Here is a 22,823-nt window from a genome sequence, read left to right as displayed (position 1 = left end):
TCCCGCCGGAGCTCAGTTCTGTCTTGAGAGAAATCAGACAGCTCCAGAGAGAGGGCGTGTGTCAACGCTCCAGAAGACGGTCACAACTGGAAGCTCAGCGGGAAGCCACGGACGGCCCATCACTTGAGTGTGCCCTTTTGGAAGCCCAGCCCAACCGCCTTCAGGAGACAGCATGACAAGCCGTCACGGACTGTGACCGCCTGAGACCCCAAGGGACAACCACTCAGCAGAGCCTTTCCCAAGTTTCTAATCTACAAATTCGTGAGCAAAATAAAGTGGTTACACAACGAAGTTCTTGGGTAAATTGTAGTAGTCATGGTGGCCATACTTGAAAACTTTGGTCTGGAAGTTGAATGGGAAGAGGATGGAAGACAGAGCTGGATCAGGCACTCCTGAACTAGCTATAAATCAGAAATTGCCTGTGGGTCTATAGGGTCTCTGACTCTGTACGTTCTAAGCGGGTGCAAGAATCTCTACTTTGTAAATAATTTCCCACAGTACAAAAGGATGTAAATCCCACCCCTCCACCTACGGAGTCTCTGCCGTCTGTTACTTTACCATTTTTCCTGCCTATTTCTGCAGCTTTCTCCAGGTGAAATCAAGATCATTTAGCCACGTTCCTCACAACCCCCGCTGGTGTTTTGAGATCACTTTAAATGTAGATTAATCTTAAAGACATTAAAGACATAGGATCCTTTCAGTATGAATACTGATATCATTAGATATTAATAGTATCACTAATGATACTCTATCATTAAGGACATAGTATCTTTTCAGTATTAAGTCTGTTTATCCGAGAGCATAGTACATCCTTTGGTTTTCTCAAGTGTTCATATATGTTCCTTGTCCACCATCTGGGTCTTGCCTATCTCTGGTATAGTTTACTGTAGACTCTTCATCTTGAAATTATATTGTACACGGGATCTACTACTTCCATCTTATTTTTGGTTTCTGTTTTGTTCTGTTTTGTTTTTTTGCCTAAGAAAGTTACCGAGTTTTTCCTATTAATGTTACAGTCAAGCACTCACTGACTTCTCCCTGACGGTCGTTCAATGGATTCTCTTGTGTTTTTCTGACACGTTTTATCGGCAAACAATTTGGCTTCCCAACTTTCCAAATCGTTTACCTCATTTTTTCCACAGGCTGATCACACTGGCTAGTTCTTCCAGAAGGATAAATTAACAGTGATTCAGGGGGGATGCACGTTTACGGATATGTTTTCAGTTTACAGTTTGGGAAATCCACAGAGCAGCACTGAGGGGCCACTGACGTGCATCCATGTATAGTTTCAACCTGGCCTTGAAAATATTGCTAATTTCCACGATCCTGATGAAATATGAAGTCACTAAATTTTCTAAAGAGTCTGTGTGAGCCAGGCATGACCCCTCGTTATCGGTGGGGTGGGGGTCCCAGCAGGGGTAACGTCATATATATTCCTGTACTATAGCCCTAATCACCTTGTGGTTAGGCTGTTTGATTGACTTCTCCCTCCAAAGAGCCATCCTTGTCACTCTATCCTGTGCCTGGACCAAAGTAGGTCCGATGAGGGACACTCTCTGTCTCTTATTGTCCAATTAATTCTTTCTTCCCCCGGGACGCCCTTCCCGGAGAAACCAGGTTCTTAGAGATGCAGGTGAGCCTGTCTTCGGGTGGTGTTCAGGGAGCAAGAACAGGGCCACTGGTTTTTCTAGCCACCATCTTACCGTCACCGTCACGAAGGACACAGGATCATCCAACACCCCGGACCTCCTTTTGCTCCTTTCCAAGCCATCACAGCAGTGCCGTTTCCAAGGAAAGGATAAAACAGGCCAGACATGGTTGAAAATGTATTTATTTTTCTTCAAATGATCTTTGTCAGGCAATAAATAAAAAGACATGTCGACTCTTCTAAAAAACGAAACCAAACAAAAAATAATCCCCTAAACTATATACATCCTACAGAAGTACAAGCATTATCAAATGTAGAAATGACATCACTCTGAAAGACGGGGCTATTTACAAAAGTTACAAGTATTGCATCGCTCTGTCTTGAAGAAGCCTCTCCCTCATCTGACTCCTGAGCTCTGAGGACAGGCAGGATGCTCCTGGGGGACAAGGGCATCTTCAAGAATAAGCCCCATTATCTTCCTTGCTAGACAAGGAGCAACCCCAACATCCAGACACTGTATTCAGGTTCCTAACAATGCTCCACCCATCAGCTGCCATTCAAGGTCACCTGCTCCTTGAGCTCCTGAGAGAAACGATCTTGTCCCTCTGCCGGGCTGGGATGGACAGAAGGAACCTACCAAGCCAATGACAACCCCCTAGCTGTGGTTTCCGAGACCAGGGAGTTCTGTGTCATTAAGACCTCCCCTCCAGCAGCACCTTGCCCTCCAGAGAGCAAGGCGGGTTTTCCCACCTTGGCTACACATGGAAAGCACCAGGGGAGCTTTGGAACATACGGATGCCTGGGTTCCAGCTCCAGAAATCCTGGTTTCGTTGCCCTGGGATAGCCTGGTAGCAAGGTTTTCAAAAGTCCCCAGTTAACGCCGACGGACAGCCAAGGTGAACCACTGCTTTAATACAACAGGCTTGGCGGCCAACTCCCATCCAAACTGACCATTCTACCTCCCTTCTACCCACTTTTCCAGACTCTTAGAATTTCTCTCATGGCTTCTCAACCTCGTTGAAAACTCTGGAATCCGGCTGGGACGAGCACCTGGCAAAACAGCCTCAGGAGGAAAAGACAAAATCTGCGAGTGCTCAGGCACCATTCCCGGCAGCTTCAGCCTAATCCTTCTCCATGGCAAAGTCCAGTCCATGACCCTCAGTGCTCCACAAACATCCCTGGGTCCCACAGAATTCCAGGAGGGAGCCGACCGCGTCCCTTGGTCTCTAGAGAAGATCCAAGGTAGCCAACAGCACCGCTGACAGGATCAGGGCAAGTGGCAACGTGTTCTGGCCGTTACAGGACTTTTGCATCACCAGAAAAGACTCCATGGGGGAGATGCCGGTTGAAATCCACCTGGCCATTCGAGCGGACCCTGTAGTGGTGTCTTCATTACAGAGTCACTTCGAGTCATCAAAGAGGCTTCTTGATGGCATAATTATGACCCTCCAAAAAAAAAAAAAAAAAAAAAAAAAGTCCCCTTTTCCAATCAAGCTAATTTCCTATTTTATCTCTGAGAGTTCTGGGACTCAGGCTGTTACCGAGTACAAAGAAAATGGCTTTATCAATAGCGGTTTGACACGGTGACAGAAAACTTGAATTGGAAAGCAGGGGAAAGACATGTCTGGGGCCGGTCCTGAGCTCCGACTGTCCGTGTGGTTGGAATCCAGTCTGGGAAAGCACGACACACAGGTTTTGGCAACTGTACACTTGTTCTGTAGAAAGTGAGTCTGTTCCAGGCTGGCTGCCCTCCCCCCGCCACAGGCGCCCCCGCCCCCCAGGTCTGTCTGCTGTTGGAACCCAGAACTCTCGCAGCTGCAGAACTGCTCGACCTCACTCATCACAAAACATAGAGCAACTTCTAGCAATCAAGAAAAAAGTGGGAACGGCCAACCGCGCCATCTCTAAATAGGTCCATTGCCCGGGAACCTCAACCCCTCACTTCTCCCCTACCTATTCAGCCAAGCAGCTCCCAGGGATGGAGGGGGCCTTTGGCTTTTCTAAAAACAGGAAGCGGGAACTCCGGCCTCACCCAAAGACAGGGCTTGACAAAGGCAGGATGAGTGATGCCAACACAGGTTCATATTTATGGAAGGAAATGCAAGGAACCCGGTCCTGTCTGGAATGCCAGGGTGAGAAAGGGCATTCCAATGCGATTCTGACGTCGAGGCTTGAAGTTATTTATGGATAAGCAAGAATGTTCATTTAGATCTAGACTCACAAGGGGCTTAAAAAAAAAAAACAAAACCCACCAAAAAACAAAAGAAAACAAAAAACATCAAAAACAAAACAAAACAAAACAACCCCAAACAAACATGCTCTCATTTCTAGACAAGTCTGCAAATACCTCTAGGCGGCACTCTGTAACAACACTGTTCCACACTACCACAAATGAAGTAACATGTAGCTTCCCTGCTCCCTCCCCCCAAGCCCAGTCCGCATCAAACATCCATCTCCCTCCCAAGAGCCTTATCTCCATTTGGAAAGGCCCCTTAAAATGGCATGAACCCAAGAAGGATTCCAAAATGGGAGCCAGGCTCAGGGTGCCCAGGAAAGCAGCCCAGCAGCCAGCTCCCAAGAAGGGTCTAGCCAGCTTCTCACTCACACCGTCTTCCATTCAAGACGGGAAACATGGTATCCAAAACCCTCTTCTTCTTCTTCAAGGAAGGGCCTTGAAAAATATTCAGCTACACCAGGAATTTCAAGAAGGCAAGAACTGCTGTACTTCCCTCTAACATTACAAATACTGAAGCGTGCAGAAGACAAGACGGTGCTTCCCATCGCCAGAGGATTCCCGTCAGGTTCATCTCCAGTTGGCTGCTTGCCCCAAGGGCCTCGCTCCATGGAGGACAATCTCAGCTGCACCGAATTTTCCAGAAGCACCTTTTACCACACAGCACTTAATCCAGGGCATAGGCGAGCTTTCCCGCAGGTCTGGGAGAAGAGGCTCCCATCACCTAATTAAATCACCGATCTCAAGAAAAAGCCCTGTCACTGGGACCTAGAGCCGCTTTCGTGTCCCCCGTGCCTGGGAACCAGCTTCAAAGAAGTCAGAAAGCAGGTCCTTCCTTTTATCCTGCCTGCTTCCTTTTATCCTTCCTTTACCTGCCTGCTTCTCAGTGGCAACCAGTGCCCACTGACCCTCCCGCTACCTGGTCCGTACCTGGGAGATACCGGCCGGCTCCTAACTGCCTTGACCGTGGCAGGACATAAATACATCCCAAGTTCACCATCATCCCTAGGCTCCTTGCACTTACATACTCTGAGGAACTTCTTAATAAATACTTTTATTTATTATTAAGCATCATTATCCACCTGCTGGTGACTTCACAAGGAAAATCATCTCCTGTAAGATTTCTTTAAAAAACAGAACCGCAACCAAAACCCGTTACAAGAACAGAAGAGAAGGAAGCACACAGAACCAGGCACTTCTGGCAAACTTGTTTTCTTTTTGTCCCTTTCCTACCCCCGCGCCCCTCCCCCCCCCTCAATAAAACCGGGTGGGCACGTTTTGCCAGGATCTGTGGGTTTCATAACTTCAAGCCTTACTGCTTAAAAAAATGAGGTAAGAAATTCCTATCTGAAAAGTAACACGAACGCACAAAGCAAACCGAGGTCTCCCCTGCCCGCGGAGGCAGCCGTTATTGCTCTAGGCTGGAGTGTGTTGTGGGCTCGTAAGGTGGATTCGAAGTCCTTATTGCCATGCTAGCTGGTCCCGCAGGCGGGCACGGGGGGGAGCCCGGCGGCCGGGCTCTCGCGCCAACAGTCCCCGCCAGCCCCGCGGAGAGCCGGCGGCGGCGGGGGTCGGGTCGGGGCTCCCCGCGGCCCTAGCAGCTGGGGGAGGTGGTGATGGGGCTGTGCAGGTAGGGCAGGCTGCTGGGGGCCGCGTGCACGCCCACCGACACCGGGAAGCTGAAGACGAACTGCGACGTGGGCGTGGGGGTGGCCTTGCCCCGCTCCCGCAGGGGCCCCGAGGGGCTGGCGGCCTCCACGGCGCACGACGTGGCCAGCACCTGCGACTCGAACTGCAGCAGCTGCCCCATGAAGCTGAAGTTGGGCGAGATGATGCTCCGCCGCTGCTTGACGAACTCGAAGGCCTCCTCCAGCCGCACCCGCTTCTTCATCATCAGGTAGGCCAGGCAGATGGTGGCCGAGCGCGAGATGCCCGCCTGGCAGTGCACCAGCACGCGGCCGCGGCAGTCCTTCACCGCATCTGGGGCAGAGCGCGCGGCGCCGTCAGTGCCCTGCGCGCGCCCGCCCGCCCGGGGGTCGCCGGGCAGCAGGTGCGCGCAGGTGCGGGCTGGCCCCGCTGGGCGGGGGGCGGGGGGGGGGGTCTGAGGAGTATTAGGGGAGGGGCACTCCCATTCGAGGAGTAACAGTCCTAAATTCTCCTTAGAGAAGCCCACTGCAAGGGAACTCTAGGATTCCTGTTTTTGAGACTTCACCAAACAAATGCACTAAGCTTAGGAAAAAAAACCCGGGTTCAAGCTGGTGAAATCCCAAGGTACCTCAAGGATTTCCATTTGCAGAAACAAAAACAATGACCCCCATTCTCTCTTTATTTGTCTTCCTCCCCAATCCCCAAAGCCTTATCATCTAGACATTTGGAGATGGCCAAGCAAGAAGTTGTTGGCTAGGCTAAGAGCAGAGGAGTGGCTATCTGTCTTCCTATTCTCCTCTCCCAACCCGGCATCCAGGGGCCCGGCCTTCCTTAGAGGCAGAGGGGAAATCGGTGTGCCCTGAAGACAGCGCTGCCTGAGTCCCTCCTTCAGCAGGGAGGACTCCTGGCTCCCTCCCAGCCTCCCGCCCGGGCGTGCACCCCAGCGCCGACCTACCGATGTACTCGATGGCCTCCATGAACCAGGAGCTGATGTCTGCCTTGTGGTTGTCTTCCACCGGGATGCACTTGTACTGGTAGTGTCCTTCAAAGTGGTTTGGGCAGTCAGAGGAGACATTCAGCAGGGCCGTGATCCCCAGGGCGTCCAACATGTCCCTCCGGGCAGCGTGGTAGGCACTGCCGAGGTAGAGGAAGGGAAGGATCTCCACAGGACCCCCCTGCACCAGAAAGGGGAAGCAAAGGCCCCCCGGGCATGGTGAGTAGAAGGCATTCAGGAGGAGGAGGACGGGGACCGGGAGAGGGAGCCTGTCCGAGGCGGGCTGTCACAAGCCCTGGGGAGAACGCCGGGGGACGCAGCGTCCCCAGCCTTCCCCTTACACCTGCTGGGGCTCCCCGCAGATGACAGAACCAGGGGACTTCTCTAGCCTTTCCACTCGGCTCTGCTGTGAGCTGAGAAGCCGGGATGGTAAAGCTTGGTGGGCCCCACACGCCGGTTCCAGTCGCCGCCTCTGCCTGGATAGGAGACGCCATGCTGGCCTTGCCACACCGTTGGCGACATTCATCTACACCTGCTAATGGCCAGGCTATCTGGTGTGTGATGTGGGGACCTCTTGGGTCGGATACATCTCCAGGTGGCACACCAAAAACAGGTGTTACCAGCCTCACAGACAAAAGGAGGGATCTTGGCAGTATGAGGTAACATTGGCTTAAATTCGTGACATTTTCTGAGTCACATCAACTCAAAAGATCTGAGATCTGGGAGCAGAGTTGCTGCACCCCATAAATTCACCCCCGTCCATCTAAACCGAAGGCCTAGAAGGAGTCTGCTCATAAGGAATATGGCAGCTTAAGCTGGTTTCCTTAGGGGAGGGAGAGCCGACCATTTATGTCCACTTGGCATTTACAGTGGGCTATACACTACCCGGGGTGGGGGTGGGGGGGCAGTTCCCAGGGCGGCGCTTTCAAAGAGGGTGCTCTCTCGGCTTTTCTGCAGCAGGTCCCACCCTTCTGATTTCAGCAATCCTCACCCGCCTGCACGTAACTTCAGAGGCTAAATCGGAAAGTTACATCTTTGTCTTTTTCCGAGCGAGGCTAAGAAGAGGGAAGGGGAAGAATTTCCAGGAACAAATGCACCCTCCCTAACACCCACCCCAGCACTCGGGGTTCACTACCTTCTCCCCAAACGGAGGCCCTGAATCCCCAACCCCTAAAAAAGCTGCAACCTGGAAACAAGCCCCCTTGCCCCCAAGTTGCCCCTCCCTGGCGGGCTCTGGGCCCCGAGTCTACCTGGTCGTGCAGCGGGGTTCCGCAGGAGCTGCAGCCCACGTCCAGGGATTCCGCGGTGCTGGGGGGCACAGCAGGTGGGAGGGCTGCCAGGGCCTTAGTTTTGGAACAGAATTCTGGGTACTCGGAGGAAAACCTCTCATAGCCACCTGTGAAAAAGAAACATGTTCTGGTTAATAGGGTCACTAAGCCAGCAGAAAACCAGCAAGTACTTGAATCCTACCCTAGACGGAGAAGGGCTCGGAAGCTGGGGCCGGCTGGATCTACACTGGCCACCAGGTGGCGCTGTGGGCCCAGAGAGAATGGCTATGGAGCCTACAGAGAGACCCCTTTGGTCGGGCTTCATCCTGAAGGCTGGAAGGAAAGTTTTAGGAACAAGACTTAGATTCATCGGAGGACGTGCGGGGGAGCATGCCAGAAGGGACCTTCCACAGCAGCGCCTTAGGGTGATGACAGCACGAAGCCAGGATGGCCACTGTGGGTTTCCATGAACACGGAGGTGCCAAGCCCTGGGACCTAGGATCATGTCTGTCATCCCCCCAACTCCAGCTCTTCCTTTGGAGAGGTTCTTGAATGTGGGAGAGAAGGAAAAAAAAATTACCCTGGCACCAGCCCCTCTGGATCTCAGCAACAGAACAGATGCCAATCGCCCGGCCACACGAACAGCTGTTCTATCAACAAGGGGCCAAAATAAGAGGAAACTGGCTTAAATATAAATCCCTCTTGCTACATGCAGGTTTGGGGCAAGGCAGGATTTCCTGCCCTGAGAGTTGCTAAGCTCTGGAATGGTTATCTGTGGGATCGTCTTCCGGGGAAGGGAGGTCTTTTTAAGAAAAAGAGATAAAGGGACAATTTCTCTGTAATAGTGTTAGGGGCGAGCAGAAGAGCGCAGGCTAGCCGGAGGTGGGCAGAGATGTAGGTAGGCAGAGGGGCAGGGAGACACCAGGAGACAAACACCTGATCAGGATCTGATTCACTTGGGAGCTAAGGGACGTGGCTTGATGAGCAACTCAGCGTCCACGGTCCGCGTTTGGCCCTGTCCGTATTTTTTATTTTGCAGTTTCTGGAGGACCCACGGTGGATCATAAATCAATTCAGTAGGGCCTGAACGTTGTGGAACAACCCCTCTCACCGACCCGTTCACCCAACAGTCACATAGGTAACAGCTAAATGTCTGGGTGTAAGCAGTGAGGGGCCAGTGTGCCCTGGAACCATTCGTGGGAACCTTCCAACAGGCAGACATGTGACGGTGAGTCAATGACTTGCCCAAATCCCACTCCCCCGCCCCCAGAAAACACTGCTTTGCGGAGGCAGGGAAACGGTTCTTCACTGCATCTTGAGGCTTCCAGAAACACGGTAGGCATTTTTTCCTCTGAGCCCCAGTCTCCTGCATTCCCCCTCCATGCCCTCCCTTGGGATAGAAACGTTTGGCTGCCTCCCTGGTCACCCGCCTGGCTGCTGCTGAGTCACAATGACCAGCCTCCCCTGATGGAAAACCCACTCGAGGGGCCAGGACTGGCAGTATCAGGCATGTCGGTGGCCCTCCTGGGCATCTCAGCTCAGGGGCACCCCTCCTACCCATCAGCACCCCGTTTTCCTGATAAGGCTACAAACCCGGCTGTCCCAAATGCAGAGAAGACAGGATGGGGGAAGAGGCAGCAAATGTCTTTAGCTGCGGCCCCAACACAGGACTCGGGAAACTTCTTCCAGTCTCCCCCCTTGGAAGGACGGAAAGAAAATTGGATCAGTTAACAAACCACTGGTGAACACTCATATACAAAGACATAACTTGTTACTCCAGACGATTCTATAGGGTTTGAAAATTTTTAAGTAAACAACTCTCTGTGTTTATAGTACAATAATTTGAGCTATCCAAATACATTTGTGTCTTTTTTTCCAAGAAATGTAAGGCCTGGGCAGTGCCCTCCATAAGCTCATCACCTAGACAGACAGACTAGCAGTGCCCACCGGCAAGTGATCAGGGGAGTCCAGGGGGCCAAGGGCCAGGCGGCAAGGTCCAAGAGGTCCTAGGACCAACCCCACCCGTCCCAGGGGCAGGGGAAGTGGGAGAGGCCTCAGAATGATTGACACAATGTTTTTCCCATGGATGAGTAGGTATGAGCAGGGAACCACGCGGATTCTCCTTCCGACTCACAGGTCTGGGTTGCATTCCAACCCAAGAAATCATCAGCTGTGCAGCCTAGGGCTGTCATGCAACCTCTCTGAGTCTCTCCCTCATCTGTAAAATGTGATGAACCGTCGGGGCCCAGCGGCGTCCCTCGAAGACCACTTGGGACAGCCAGTGCTCTGCGCCTGGACTCGGGGAGACGCATAATGAAGGCTTCCTTTTTTGGCACCAAAGAGGGAACCCAGCATTACTGGCGACTTCCCAGACTTTGGACAGCCTTCTTCTCCTAGGCTTTACCGGTTTTTTCCCATTCACAGCCCTGAGATCTGGTCATCGGACAGTAGAAGGACAGGCACTGCACTGTCCAGGACCTTTCCCCATCGGGGACGTCCACTGGCTCTGGGTGGCTCCTCAGAGCAGTAAAGGACAGAGGACCCCCCGGGCCATGATGGGCAGGGGGCAGGTAGGCAATTGGGCAGGACAGAGGTGACCTGGGGGCCAGACCATGCTTGAGGGGGGTCATTTGTCATCTGCGCATCCCCACCCCCAGACCTCTCCTAACAGTACAGAGAGCGTGGGAGAAGACAGCATTAGAATGGGGCAGAAACGTCACGACTGAAATCAGTTCGCTCTGTCAGATCTTTAAAGAACAGGCAGAAAGGAACCGAGTGAGAAAGCAGATTAGCCCGAGGGACTGGACATCCCAGGGCAGGGGCAGCAATGAGAGGGTTTTCCCTCCTGAGCTCTTGCTAGATTTGGAGGATCCATTACAAAGAGCAGCACCAAAGGAGGTCCTTTTTGCAGGCCGATGAGCTACACTGGTCCAGGACCAGTCCGATGAGTAGAACACACAATGATGGGCAGGCAGGGTGCTGGGGCAGAAGCCTGTGAGTTAGGAAACCACTCACGCCAGCACCTCACAAGAGTATCCGTCCTCTATGGCCATCAGCACCATGTTAGTAAAAATGATAGCCACTGTTTAGGAGAAAGGCTTACTCTGTGCCAGTCTCTTCCCAAACATGGGTCCAACTATCAGCCCTTGAGGTGACTGGCCCTGATGTCACAGAAAAGAAAACTGCGGTTCAGGGAGACCCCCAAGTAAGGGGAGGGACAACGTTCAGCCCATTGGTCTCGAAGCCATCTGCTAGTCTGGCCGTCAGAAGCCCACCCTGCTGTGTCCCCATCTCTGCCTTCCTGGTGGTCCTTCTCTTGGGGGAGCCACAGACTGCTGGTTTTTCACCCTGTTGAAGACACAGAATTTTCAGGCAAAACCAGAAAGGATCTGAACAGGACACTCCTGACATTTCACCAAACTCTGCTTCTTGCCAGGGCTTTTCAAACTACAGGTTGTCACTTAGAAGTCATGATCAGTACATTTTATTTAATGCGATGTAACAGAATAGAAACCTCTAGAATGCATTCCATTTAAAGGGGGATTTTACAGAACTCTGGTTTCAGGTGTGTCTGTATCCCTACAGGGTCATGATGGCAGGATTTCAGACCATATCATCTTTAAGTGCCAATATATATATATTTTTTAAGATTTTATTTACTTATTTGACAGAGAAAGAGAACACAAGTAGGCACAGAGTCAGGCAGAGGGATAGGGAGCAGCAGTCTCTCTGCTGAGCAGGGAGCCGGATGCAGGGCTCGATCCCAGGACCCTGAGATCATGACCCGACCCGAAGGCAGCCACTCAACCAAGTGAGCCACCCAGGCACCTCAAAGTACCAATACTCTTGTGATCTTAAATATCACAAACTTTATTTGTAAACTACGAACTGACAGCAGGTGTCTCCGAAATCTGCTTTTCGAGCTTCTGGATACAATCGTATGAGACATACACCAATGACTTTCCACCTGTTCCGTCTGTGTCCAACAGAAGGTAATTCTATAACAGATACTCTGAGTAATTTTGACTCGTTTTTCCCGTGTTCTTAATAACAGACTTTCTAGTCTTAAAGCTCTCATTTTCTCATCTAAATTTTGAAACTTGAGGGGCTAAAGGAAAGAAAAGGAATATAATTCCCTCCCCACCCCATCCCCAATCAACTTTTCTGAGGAATAACTACCTCCATAGCTCAATTCCACACTCTTTTTCTCACACTCACACAGTAGCACAACTGTCACAGTCTACTGCAAAGAACGGCCCACTGGCCACACGTCCATGCAGGGCTAGGACATCAAAGTGTCTAGAAAAGGCAGGTTGATGTAGTGCTGATCATATCACCACAGCAGGACCTCTAGTGGGGTCTGTGTGGGGAAAGCCAGTCATTTGGTGGTGACAGTGGTCATGGATCTTAATATGGCTTTCACTCTCTCCATTACCTTCTCCATACAATGTCACCCGTTCAGAGATGAGGCTCCAAGACAGACAAGGGCTTGGTCTCCTGGGACATTTTATCAATACAAGGCAGCTGATGCCCAGCGAGAAAGTCTGGGGTCCTCTGGCTTTGATAACTTCCCTTGATGTGGGGGTTAACTCCATAATCACCTTGTAAATCCTGAACAGTGCTGCATGTTTAAGTGAGCTGCTCAGGCTGGGACCCCAGGCACAGACCCATGGTCCTGCGCCAGCTGGCTGACAATGACGCATTGGAGCTAGGTCTGGGTTGCGGTCCCTCCCAGAACTTCTGGGCTATCTGCTTTGTCCAGCAAGCGGGCTTCTGCTGCCTTCCGTCGGAGAGTGAACTCCTCTTCCTGTCAGACTGCCGTGATCAGGCAGCAACTGCCTCCCAGCTAGGAAACTGGCTATCTGGTTTCAGATGTTCTGATTTTTTCAAAAGGAGTTTCTTGGCTCCTTAAGGAGGCCACTCTGGGGGCGCCTGGGTGGCTCAGTTGGTGAAGCATCTACCTTGGCTCAGGTCATGATCCTGGGGTCCTGGGATTGAGCCCCACATCGGGCTCCCTGCTCAGCAACTAGTCTGCTTCTCCCTCTGCCTCTCCCCAGCCCATCCGCTCTCTCTGTCTCAAATGAATAAAATCTTTAAAAAAAAAAAGCCACCCTCCCTCCTTCCTGTACAGCCCACCTCTCCTATGAGCCTTGAGGACAAGCCCAAGGGAGCTGTGATGGGCTTAGTAAGGATCGAATTTTCACTTTCAATTTGTACCTACACCTCGTTTTTAGTTACTTTTGTTCGTTGGAAGCATCCAGTTCAAATGATGCAAAAAAACAGTGAGATTGCTTCATTCGTTGTCATTCTTTGACTGCAGGAGAAGTTAGAGACTATCTATAAGGCCTACCATTTTGTGTAATTCTGATGCCTTCAAGCCTTGGCTGTCATGGCCATTGTGTCCTGTTTCTAGGAAGAAAAGCTAATCCACTTCTCTTTGCGTGGAGGAGGTGGGCAAACTCATACCCCCTCATCCCTGGGGCGTGGCTGTTTAATGCCACTGACCTGGGGGACTAGCATGGGCTGGGCAACTGGGGCCCGAGAGAGACAAAACAGGCTCAGAGTGAGAGCAGGGCTGCTGGCTGAGCAATCCCCACTCCATCACTGGCCTTGCTGGCTGCTTCCTTTGGAAACTGTCATGTCACCATCTGTATGGTCAGGCCCTAGGACTAAAACATATTTGAGTCCCAACCTGGAGGAAGAAGCTGGACTATCTAGTTGGATCGTCCTTTCTCAAAACATACCAGGACAACTTTAAAATCAGAACTCAAATAAAAACAGACAGAAGTCACGAGCTGTGGTCAATTTTAGACAGGAGAAAAGTAAAATAGTGTTTTTATATCTAAAATCTTCTGCGTGAGACTGACTTACTGGAGAAGTAGGAGAGGCAGAGAATGCCTTCTATTAGGGTAAGAAAATGCTCTCTTTGTCTTTCTCTAATGACCAGGGTTCTTTATAACCCCAATCTGAGGATTTACGAAAGAAAGAGAAAAGGACTTCAAAGGAGATGTGTATTGTAATAAACATCTCAAAAACTGAGATTTCTGAACGTTCCCTAAAAATGCCTTACAGGATTTTAAATAAAGGAACCTCAGAGGAGAAAGAAAGAAAGAAAGAAAGAAAGAAAGAAAGAAAGAAAGAAAGAAAAGGAAAAGAAAAGGAAGGAAAAAGGTTTAGGTCAATGAGAATCTTTTACTAGCAAAAAGACCAGAAAATGTAATGATTTAGGTGATGGCTCTTAGCAAAACTTGGATACTATTAGGAAATGGAAAGAGTAACATTTACTCTGAACTGTGAATTCTTGCGTGAGGTGAGTGGCAGAAAGAGAGAACTGAGATTTTGAAAGAGGGTTATTTAGTTACTCAGTTACTGGGAGGATTAGAGAGCCTTTGGCTGGGAAGGACAATGTAACTTCTGAAAATATTCTACTGCGTTCCTGTCCGTGCAGGTTGTTAGAGACGTCTGCCCGCTTTTGCTCCATATTCATGAAATGAGACCTACACAGAGTCCCATTACGTGAAAACTAAAATGAGCAACTCCCGTGGAAACCAAACCAGCCAAGCCCTAAACCATTGGAGCATCTACTAAAGATAATCTAAAGGGCTTTATGTCCCCCCTTCTCCAGCGCTTCCCTTTAGTTCCCTGCCCGGGAAGTGCCCTCCTATGAACGCACATTTTCTCCACCAGAACTTAGGAGCCCTGCTTTCCTCTCCTAGCCCTGTGGGAGCAGACACTTCCTGGGTCCTTCTAACCTCAGTGGGGATGCCTTTTTGCTTAGAGGACCAAGAAGAGGAAGAGGAATGGTGTTGAGACTTCCTCTCCTTAGCACATATAGGAGAAGCAGCCAGAAATGCCCCTGGTAACCTGTTAGGCAGACATTCTGCCGTCCCCGGGGATCTAGCCCTATTCCATCACCACCACCCACCCCTCCGAATTATAGGAGGCTGCTCCCAAAGGCTCCTTTCCTTAGAAGACACAGTGAAACCTTTCCTGGCTCCTCCCCGGGCCTGTTCCTGCAGACGCACTGTTTCTACCTGCTGCCCAGGCCCAGACGCTCGAGGATGTGGACTTGGAAAAGCCTGGAAGGAAGCCCTCCATGACACACACCAGGTCAGACCACAGGAAGCAGTGCAAGCCTCTGGAGGAAAGAACCCATAGAAGGCTTCTTTTCCTTTAGCCAGGGACCTCGGCAAAAGCCAGGGGGCTGTTATTTTACCCGGAGGCTCCTGTCCTACGAGGGGACTGTCATTGTAGCCAGAGGCTCCTGTCTCACCCCGAACCTGAGCCTGAGCCTCGCGCCTAGCGGCGAGTGCGCGGGCCGGCTGTCCGAACGGATCTGGCTCTGGGTTCTCCCCGCTCGACCAAGGAGGAGCCGGAGAAGGAAACGTTAAATATATGCCTTCCCTCCCCGGGTCTTGGGTGTCCTCGCGCGCGTTAGTCCACGGGCCAAGGTCCCCGAGCTGCTGCTCCGGGGCGATCCCCTCCGGATTTCTTCCAGGAAGAAAAACAAAACAAAACGCACCCAGACTCCACGTGGGTCCGCACGACCTCCAGAAGGGCCCTGGCTTCAGAGGCCCGCGAAGGAAGGCGCAGGCTTGGGCTCTAAATAATGGGGGACAGTCCAGGGCAGCGCGGCACGGAGAACACCGCGTGCCAGCGAGGAGCCCATCACCCCCGAGAAATTTCTCTCCCCGTTGCCACGAACGCCAGCAGCGGGTAGGGGAAGGCGGGCGTGCTCCGCAGCTTCGCCGCCCACACCCGCGCGGGAGAAAGCTGGACGTGCGTCCGCCGGGGGCTCCCGGGCACTGCTCGGCCACCAGGCAGGCGAGGCCCCCGGGTCCCAGGCGCCCGGCCTTCCGGTGCAACCCCTTCCCGGCACTTTCTCTTAAAACGCTTTGGGGAGAAGAGAGGAAGATTAGGCTCCCTCGGAGGTGCAAAAGGCAGCCCTCGCGGAAACAGAAAAATCAGCAAAATCGCCTTAGTAGTTCAACCGAAGGTCAACAGCAGCATTTCCCCAGCAGCTGACAGGTCAAATGGCCAGGAAACAACTGCCGAGAACAAAGCCCCCCGCTGTTCGGCAGGGGCAAACCCGGCTCGCCGGCACTGAGCGGGGTTGTTGTGCTTTTTGGAAAGGGCGGCGGGGACAGGTTTCCGCCCCTCCTCCCGCCACCGCCTCCCGCCACCGCCTCCCTTCCTCTCGGGTGAGCAGGTCCGGAGGGAAAAGGAAAGGAGGGGAGGAGGCGAAGGGCGCCTGCAGGGAAAGGACCGGCTCTTTGAAGGCCCGGGTCTGAAACGCCTCACGGGTTCGGAGGCAGGGACCGGACGCCGGCGAAAGAATGCGCGGAATGCGGCGGTGGGAGGCAGGGGCGCAGCGCGGCGGGGGCGCCCCTACCCACACCGGGTCCTGCCCGCTCCCCCTCGCGCGGGGACAGCCAAGGGCCGCGGCTCCAGCAGGCGGGGCAGGTGCGGTCGGCGCACCGTCCCTCCGATCACTTAGCCCGCGGTCCTTTGGGGGTTTCCGACTTCCCGATTTGACAAGAACTCCCGTCCCCGAGGAGTTGCGCCAGGGTCCGCTTAAAGCCAGCACGCGCCGCCAACAGATGGTCGAGAAGCGGCTCTGAACAAAAGGTCGGCCCTCTCCGCAGCCTCCGTTGAGGGGGCACCGTCCTATCTCGCGTTCCCCGAATACACAGCCCTCCCGCCCCCCGCTCCCGGAGCTGGGGTCGAGCCCGAGGCGGGAGAAGTTGGCCACCTTCCAGGCGGAGCTCGGAGTTGGGCAGCAGGGAACGAGACGCAGATAGCTCCGCACAATGTCCGCAACCCGATCCGCCTTTCTGCATTCACGGAGCCGTTCCCGCTTCGGCGCTCACCCTTCACCCTCTTCCCCACTTCTCGGGTTCTCGGGACTCGGCGCAGGGCCCGGGCGCGCCAAGACAACAGGCCTGACCTGGTCCCGCCCGCACAGTGGCACTGGGAGCACACACACACACCCCCTACCCAACACACACACGGATTCTGGGTGGGCAACGCAGTGGGGTCCCTTCGCCTAAGAGGCCTGACGGTCAGTGAGTGTAAATAAATGCAGAATCTCCGAAGACTCCCGACGCGGCAGGTGACAGAGGAAACGCACCCTCGCCGTCTCTGGGGACTTCAGGCGCTCGCACTTGCACACAAACGCACAAAAACCTTGCAAACCCATGCACACCAGCGCGCACAAAGGAGTGCGCGGGGATCCTCACGGCCACGAATCCCTCCGGGCACTTCTTCCCCGGCCCACTAAGACGCAGGCCGCCCAGTCCCGCTGAACCTCCCCTCGGGCTCGCGCCCCGGCGCCCGAGTTTACCTTTGAGCAGGCAGATGTCGGTGCGCTCGGCGTTGCGGCGCAGCGCCTGCACGACCAGCGACACGGTGCTGTCTTCGCGGAGGCTCTCGGCGCGCGGGCTGCGCTCGTCGTAGACGATGACCGCCGAGTAGAGGCCGGAGCGCAGGCGGGCGCGCACCTCCTCCTCGGCGGGCAGGATTTGCTCCAGACTCACGGAGCCCTTAGCCCGCCGCCGCACGATGGTGTTGCAGCGCACGTTGACCGAGCCTCGGATGTAGCCCGCGCTGTGCGCCAGGAACGGTCTGCAGTCCAGCAGCAGGCACTTGCCGCCGCTCAGCAGCCCCAGGGCGCCGTGGCCGCCGCTGCCGCCCGCGCCGCCGCCGTTCTCTTCCCTGTTCATCAGCCTTTTGAGCACGCTGCAGTCCATCTCCCGCAGCTCCTCCACCGTCACCATGGTCGCCGGGCACGCGAGGAGGCAAAGGACCCCTGGGCCAGCCGAGCTGCAGGAAGGGGCAAGCGGGGGCTAAGAAAAGCGCGTGCCGAAGTGGCCGCAAACTTGGCCCCCACAGCCTCCCACGGGTGCACCTCTTCTCCCCGGCCCCCTTGCTCCCGCCGTCTCGCGGTTACATAGCAGTCCGAGCGGCCTCGGGCGCCAGGCAGCACCGCGCGCGGTGCCGAGGGGGAGGCGGCGGCGGCGGAGTGTGTTTACGGGAGAGGACCGCGGGCTCCCTTCTGCTGTTGCCTCTATTGTATTTTGCCGGTTGTGCCGCTCCCGCCGTAGCCGCCGCCGGCGCTGCGGTTCCGGCCGCCGCTCCCCACCAGCAGCCGGAGCTCCGCGCACTGCCCCAGCCAGAGTTTCCTCTTTGGCTTATAGATGTATTAAGGCTCTTCTGCTCTCCCCCGGGAGGGGGCAGATTCATTACTACCTCCCGAGGCCCCGCCTCCTGCCGTCCCGGGCCTCGCGCCCTCCCCCCGCCCTCCCGCGCCGGCTCCCCGCCCCGTCCCGGCTCCCTCCGCCCCGCCGGCCCCTCCTCCGCCCCCTCCCCGCGCGTGAATGGAGTGAGGGCGGCTGGCGCCCAGTCATGGGAACGCGACGTCACAAAGAGCGGAGTAAACAGGGCGCTCGGCGCTCGCCGTCAGGCCCATTCATAAAACCGAGACCTAGAGGAAGAGGGAGGCGGCCTCCGACCGGCAGGCGAGCGGCGGCGCCGGGACTTTGTGAATGGAGCGCGGCAGCGGCGGTCATGGCCCGCCGGGTCCCGGGCTCCGCGGCGCGCCGCGCGCCGGACACTGGTCGCCGAGCCGCCACCGCACCCCGCCGCGGCCACGCGGGTTCGGCGTGCGGAGCACGGCCAGCCGGGAAGCCGGCCTAGCGGGAGACCGGGGGGGCTCGGTGGGGAGGTCTCGTCCCCGTTAGCAACCTCGCGGGTCTCCCACCGCGCGCCGGAGTGGAGAGGGCACCGTGGCCCCGCGGCCCAGCGAGCGCGGCCGGGGGGACGTCCTCGGCCCCGGCTTTCGGAGTGCGCGCCGCCCGGCGGGTCGTTTGAGCCACGCGACCCCGCAGACGTTAGCTTCTGCATTAGCGTGATCGATTTTCATCCGAAGCCATGAAATCCGCCTTCGAGCGTCCCGAGGAACGCGGGCGAGCCCCCGCTTCCAAGATGAAAGGGAAAAGCCCTCCGGCCCCGAAGCCCAGTAATAAGGAGGTGTTGGGTTTGTTGCTTTACGACCCAGAGGCGGGCATTATTGGCCGGAATGTTGTTCCTAGGGAGGAAGGCCGGGGTGCCACTCCCGTCCACGCTTCCTAAAGCTGTTTATTGAATCCCGGTGGGGGGGGGGGGACCCCGACGTTCTCGGCTTTCGGAAAAGTCCTCACCTCATCTTGCATACACGTGCATTGTTTTCTCAGGAAATGACAATTAGGGTCTACATTTGGTGAGAAGCTAGACCCTGAGAAACGGACGCGGGAAGGTTTCAGTAAGTTCTGAGGGCGAGTGCGTCCCTCTTTGCAGGTCGAGTAGCGTTCTCCCCGCCCCCGGTTTTACTTCGGCATTTAATTTCCCAGAGGCCGCTTTTGGCAGGGGGTTGTGCGCGCCCCGGTGGGGACACGGCAGAAGCCAAATATTACTCGCCCGACATCATGCCAAATCTTGTTAGTGAGAATTAACCGCCGGGCAGGGGGGGCGGGGGGTGGGTAGGAGGCTGCAGGACTCGCTCGCGGCGCGGTGGCAGCGGAGTCGAGCCTGCCTTTCGGGGTCCCGCCTGGAGGCACGACCCCGGCAGCGGAGGCCGCCGAAGCCGCGGGGTCCTTCCCGCCCCCAGCTCGGCCTTCCGCTGGGCTTTTGTTGCGGGCAGCGCGGCTCCCTGGAGTTCTCACCTCCGGGCTCCCAGAGCGCCCCACCCCCGCCTTCCACTTCCGAAGCTTACCCCCGCCCTCCCCCGCACCCCCCTCGCGCTGCGCGGGAGACCCGCCGGTGTCCGGGTCAAGTAGGGGGATCTTCCTTTTTCCTCGGACTCCAAAATGGCTCAGCAAGGCTCCGCGAGGATCCGGTCTCTATTTAGAATTTAATATTGTGTTCCTGGATTTTTTTTTTTTTTTTTGCAACGGGTTCGTTTTAATTGTTTTTAAAAGCGCTACATATTTGAACACTGACTTTTTACGAAATTTTACGCCACAGATACGCCGATCAGGCCCTGAAGGGGCCACGACTGCGCACCGACCGCGGCGTCCGGGTGGCGGCTCTGGGGCGCCAAGGCACTCGGGGTGGGAGGTCAGCAGTCCCAGGCTCACTGCGTGGCCTCTCCCGTGGGGACGGGTGTGTACTTCCTCCCGGGGGCAAAGGGGGCCTGTGTCCCGGTTTCTCATTTGCTGAGCCGGCTGTAAGGCTCTGTAGACTCGCTCTCACCGGCACACCCGGAACGTGCGCCCTGTCCAGGGGGCGCCCCCAGTCCCGACCGGCCCGGACCGCGCGTTCCTCTCTGGCGTCCCAGGAATCCGGCCCCGCCAGGCCCGCCGGCTGAGAGCTCTCTCGGCTCAGGAAGCGCCGGCGCCTTTACCCGGGCTTGGACAGGATTTCTCTTGGAGGGGCCTCTGGGTCGGAGGCAGGTCTGGGCTAATTTCACTGGTGTGTCTGGAGCTGCGGAGCGTCTCTGGGCCATACCGGCCGCGCTGCGCCAGCCTTTGTTTCCCGGACCCGACCCCCCCTCCCCCCTCGCCCAGCGCTCACGTGGTCGGTAAATAACCTTCAAATCCGGGGTGGGGGTGGGGGATGCCCAAGGACAAAGGCTTGCTTTCTGCACCTGACAGTAATCCGTGGTGGCGAAGCCCATAAATCCCGCAGGCGATTCACAAGGAAGGTGGTGTGGGCGGGCGCGTGTGCGTGTGTGTGTGTGTGTGTCCACGTGTGTGTGCCCGCGCCTGCGCGCCCGCTCCTCGGAGGGGAGCGGAGGCTTCGGACTTCATGTGTTTAAGCCAAGAGCAGCTGTAATGACGAACGCGAATCCCTGATTTTTGAAAGATTAATAATTTAAAAAAAAAAATCCTCTCCTCGACTCGGGAATGAGCCTTCAGTTGTGTGAATTTCAACAAATGAAATTTAAATTTTGTATTTATCCGATCCTCTTTAAGCACCCTAAATAATTTTTTTTTAATTTTTAAAAATTATTTGTATTGTTTGGTATTTTAAGTGTGCGGGGCATTTGGGACACGGTTTAATGAATACAATATGAGGGCCACCCGATACCCGCTGTAAAGATGTTAAAACTTGTGTCCAATTAATGCGCGGGCTGGGGGCGGGAAACAATGAGTTTACACAGGAACCTTGTCAAAACAGCTGGTCTGTAAGGTAGATCTTGGAGAAAACAAAGGCGTTTGGTCGGGAGTCATTGTTTGAATGTCATTTCAAAGTTAATTTAATTAAGGAAGGCATATGTGCAGGAGTTGGGGTAGGATTGCCCAAGGAGAGCTATTTTATTTATATTCAGCAGTAAACCTCCAGGGGGAAAATATTTTAAAAATTCACTGTGACATGTAAATCCAACTTCTCTTTCATCAGACAGTCCTTAGACCGACCTTATTAGTCACTGGCAGGCCTGGCAAAACCCCTGCTCTTGTTTAAGAATATTTCTTTCCAATTAGGAAGTTGTGTGATCTGGGAATTTAAAGCCCAGAGTCAGATCCCCAGAGAGAACTATCGCTTCTATTCTGGTTTCGATGCCAACCTCTGACTCACTGCCTTGTCCCAAAGTGCCTGAATAAAACTTGCCTGAAAACCCATTAATGAATTAATCAAGGTGTATTGGAAAGAAAGGGTGTGTGGATTCCTGTTTCCTGAGCGGAGAAGGTACCTTGTTCCTTACTCTTACAGGGAACCGGAATGATCTGTGTTGCCTGGAACCGCTGGCTGGGCTTCCTAGATCAGCGGACGCCGGAGCTTCCCCCCGGCTCTGAGAATGCCCGAAAGGACTGGGGAGCTGTCTCCTCCAAGCAGAAAAGTGTGTGTCCACCGCGTGCCTTTAGGCAACACGTATAAATGGAATTGAGGAATTTGGGTCTTTCCCTGCCCACCTCTGAGCATCAAGTCAGAACTCAGAAACTGGAAGGTTCTTCAATATTTAGACTGAACATCAAGCAGTGTCCAAAAACAGGCTCGGGCGCCTGGGTGGCTCAGATGGTTAAGAGTCTGCCTTCAGCCCAGAATCCTGGATTCTAGTCCTGCATCCGGCTCCCTGCGTCTCCCTCTGCCCCTCCTCCTCCCCCTGCTTGTGCGTTCTCTCTCTCTCTCTCTCTCTCTGACAAATAAATAAACGACATCTAAAAAATAATATAGCCTCAAGTTTTAGTCCTGACTTTGTCACATTGATTTTCTATGCATAATACTATAGCATTTGCTAATGATTTAAAATGCTAGGTTTCTAACCTTAGGGTCTCTGCAGAAAGGTTTTAATACATTGCTCGGTTCTCTACTTTATTTGAAAACTACTGGATCTAGGCTATGCCACTATCTAGCTTTGTGATCTTGGGCAAGACAGTTTCCTTGATCTCAGCTTCTGTATCTGCAGATGAGGAGCTGGGCCACGGCAGTTTTTAAGGTCTAGTCCCTTTCCCACCATGTATCAATCTGAGTGTGAGAGCTCTCTGTCAACCCCAAGGCCAAACTTCCATAGGTACCTCGTTTCCCTCCCTAAAGCCAGGCAGGCTACAATGCCAGACACCTATCCACAAGACAAGTAACGGGCTCTTTTGCTCCTGGAGAGCAAAGTTGGTAGTTTTCATTTGTATGTTTTGTGCTAATGTCCCAAGCAGCTTGATAAAACTTCAGCCTTTCAATATCAAATTTGGGGAACAAATACTTCTGCAAATAGGAGATAAAAATGGGCTTGGCATTTTTGTGGGGAGAGGGAGGGGCTGTCACCCCTCCCTCCGTGAATATTGCTTTGTTCATTTATTCAACAAACACAGTAAACTCTGGGGTGGAAACTAATTTGTCCAAAACACTGACTGTGTTTTCAGAGTTAATCGTGTAGTTGGGCCAGTCAGGGCGGGAGTGTCCCTGATGTTACTGAAGGGCACGATCTAATAAATGTCATTAGGGAAGAACGAACAAAATGCCAGGGAGATTCAGACAAGAAAGGGATTGCACTATGGTGTGGGATTAGGGAGCCGGGTGAAAAAGGCCAATTGTAATAAAATGCATTTCATCTACTTAAAT

The 22,823-nt window shown here is 54.0% G+C and overlaps 2 protein-coding genes and 1 long non-coding RNA gene across 3 annotated transcripts; 1 reads left to right on the top strand and 2 right to left on the bottom strand.

The window, feature by feature from the left end:
• Window positions 1-1,813: 1,813 nt before the first annotated feature.
• On the bottom strand, window positions 1,814-18,017 carry DUSP4 (dual specificity phosphatase 4). Its single transcript, XM_059384052.1, has 4 exons — window positions 17,134-18,017; window positions 7,773-7,918; window positions 6,484-6,703; window positions 1,814-5,861 (listed from the first exon to the last, which is right to left on the bottom strand). Exons 1-4 carry the CDS (start codon window positions 17,564-17,566, stop codon window positions 5,476-5,478), a joined length of 1,185 nt encoding a protein of 394 aa, XP_059240035.1. The 5' UTR covers window positions 17,567-18,017; the 3' UTR covers window positions 1,814-5,475.
• On the bottom strand, window positions 8,387-15,948 carry LOC132006327 (uncharacterized). Its single transcript, XR_009401059.1, has 3 exons — window positions 15,313-15,948; window positions 9,384-9,487; window positions 8,387-8,435 (listed from the first exon to the last, which is right to left on the bottom strand). It is a non-coding gene; the product is annotated as an uncharacterized LOC132006327 (long non-coding RNA).
• A 702-nt stretch (window positions 18,018-18,719) lies between the features above and the next one.
• LOC132006423 (formin-2-like) lies at window positions 18,720-21,911 on the top strand. The gene is made up of 4 exons (XM_059384203.1): window positions 18,720-18,888; window positions 19,125-19,264; window positions 19,311-19,928; window positions 21,480-21,911. Exons 1-4 carry the CDS (start codon window positions 18,720-18,722, stop codon window positions 21,642-21,644), a joined length of 1,092 nt encoding a protein of 363 aa, XP_059240186.1. The 3' UTR covers window positions 21,645-21,911.
• Window positions 21,912-22,823: the final 912 nt, after the last annotated feature.

The sequence above is a fragment of the Mustela nigripes genome, chromosome 18 (genome assembly GCF_022355385.1).
Source record: "Mustela nigripes isolate SB6536 chromosome 18, MUSNIG.SB6536, whole genome shotgun sequence".
Classification (NCBI taxonomy): Eukaryota; Metazoa; Chordata; class Mammalia; order Carnivora; family Mustelidae; genus Mustela; species Mustela nigripes.
The sequence above is the reverse complement of the archived record's forward strand: the minus strand, read 5'-3'. Positions and strand labels throughout refer to the sequence as shown.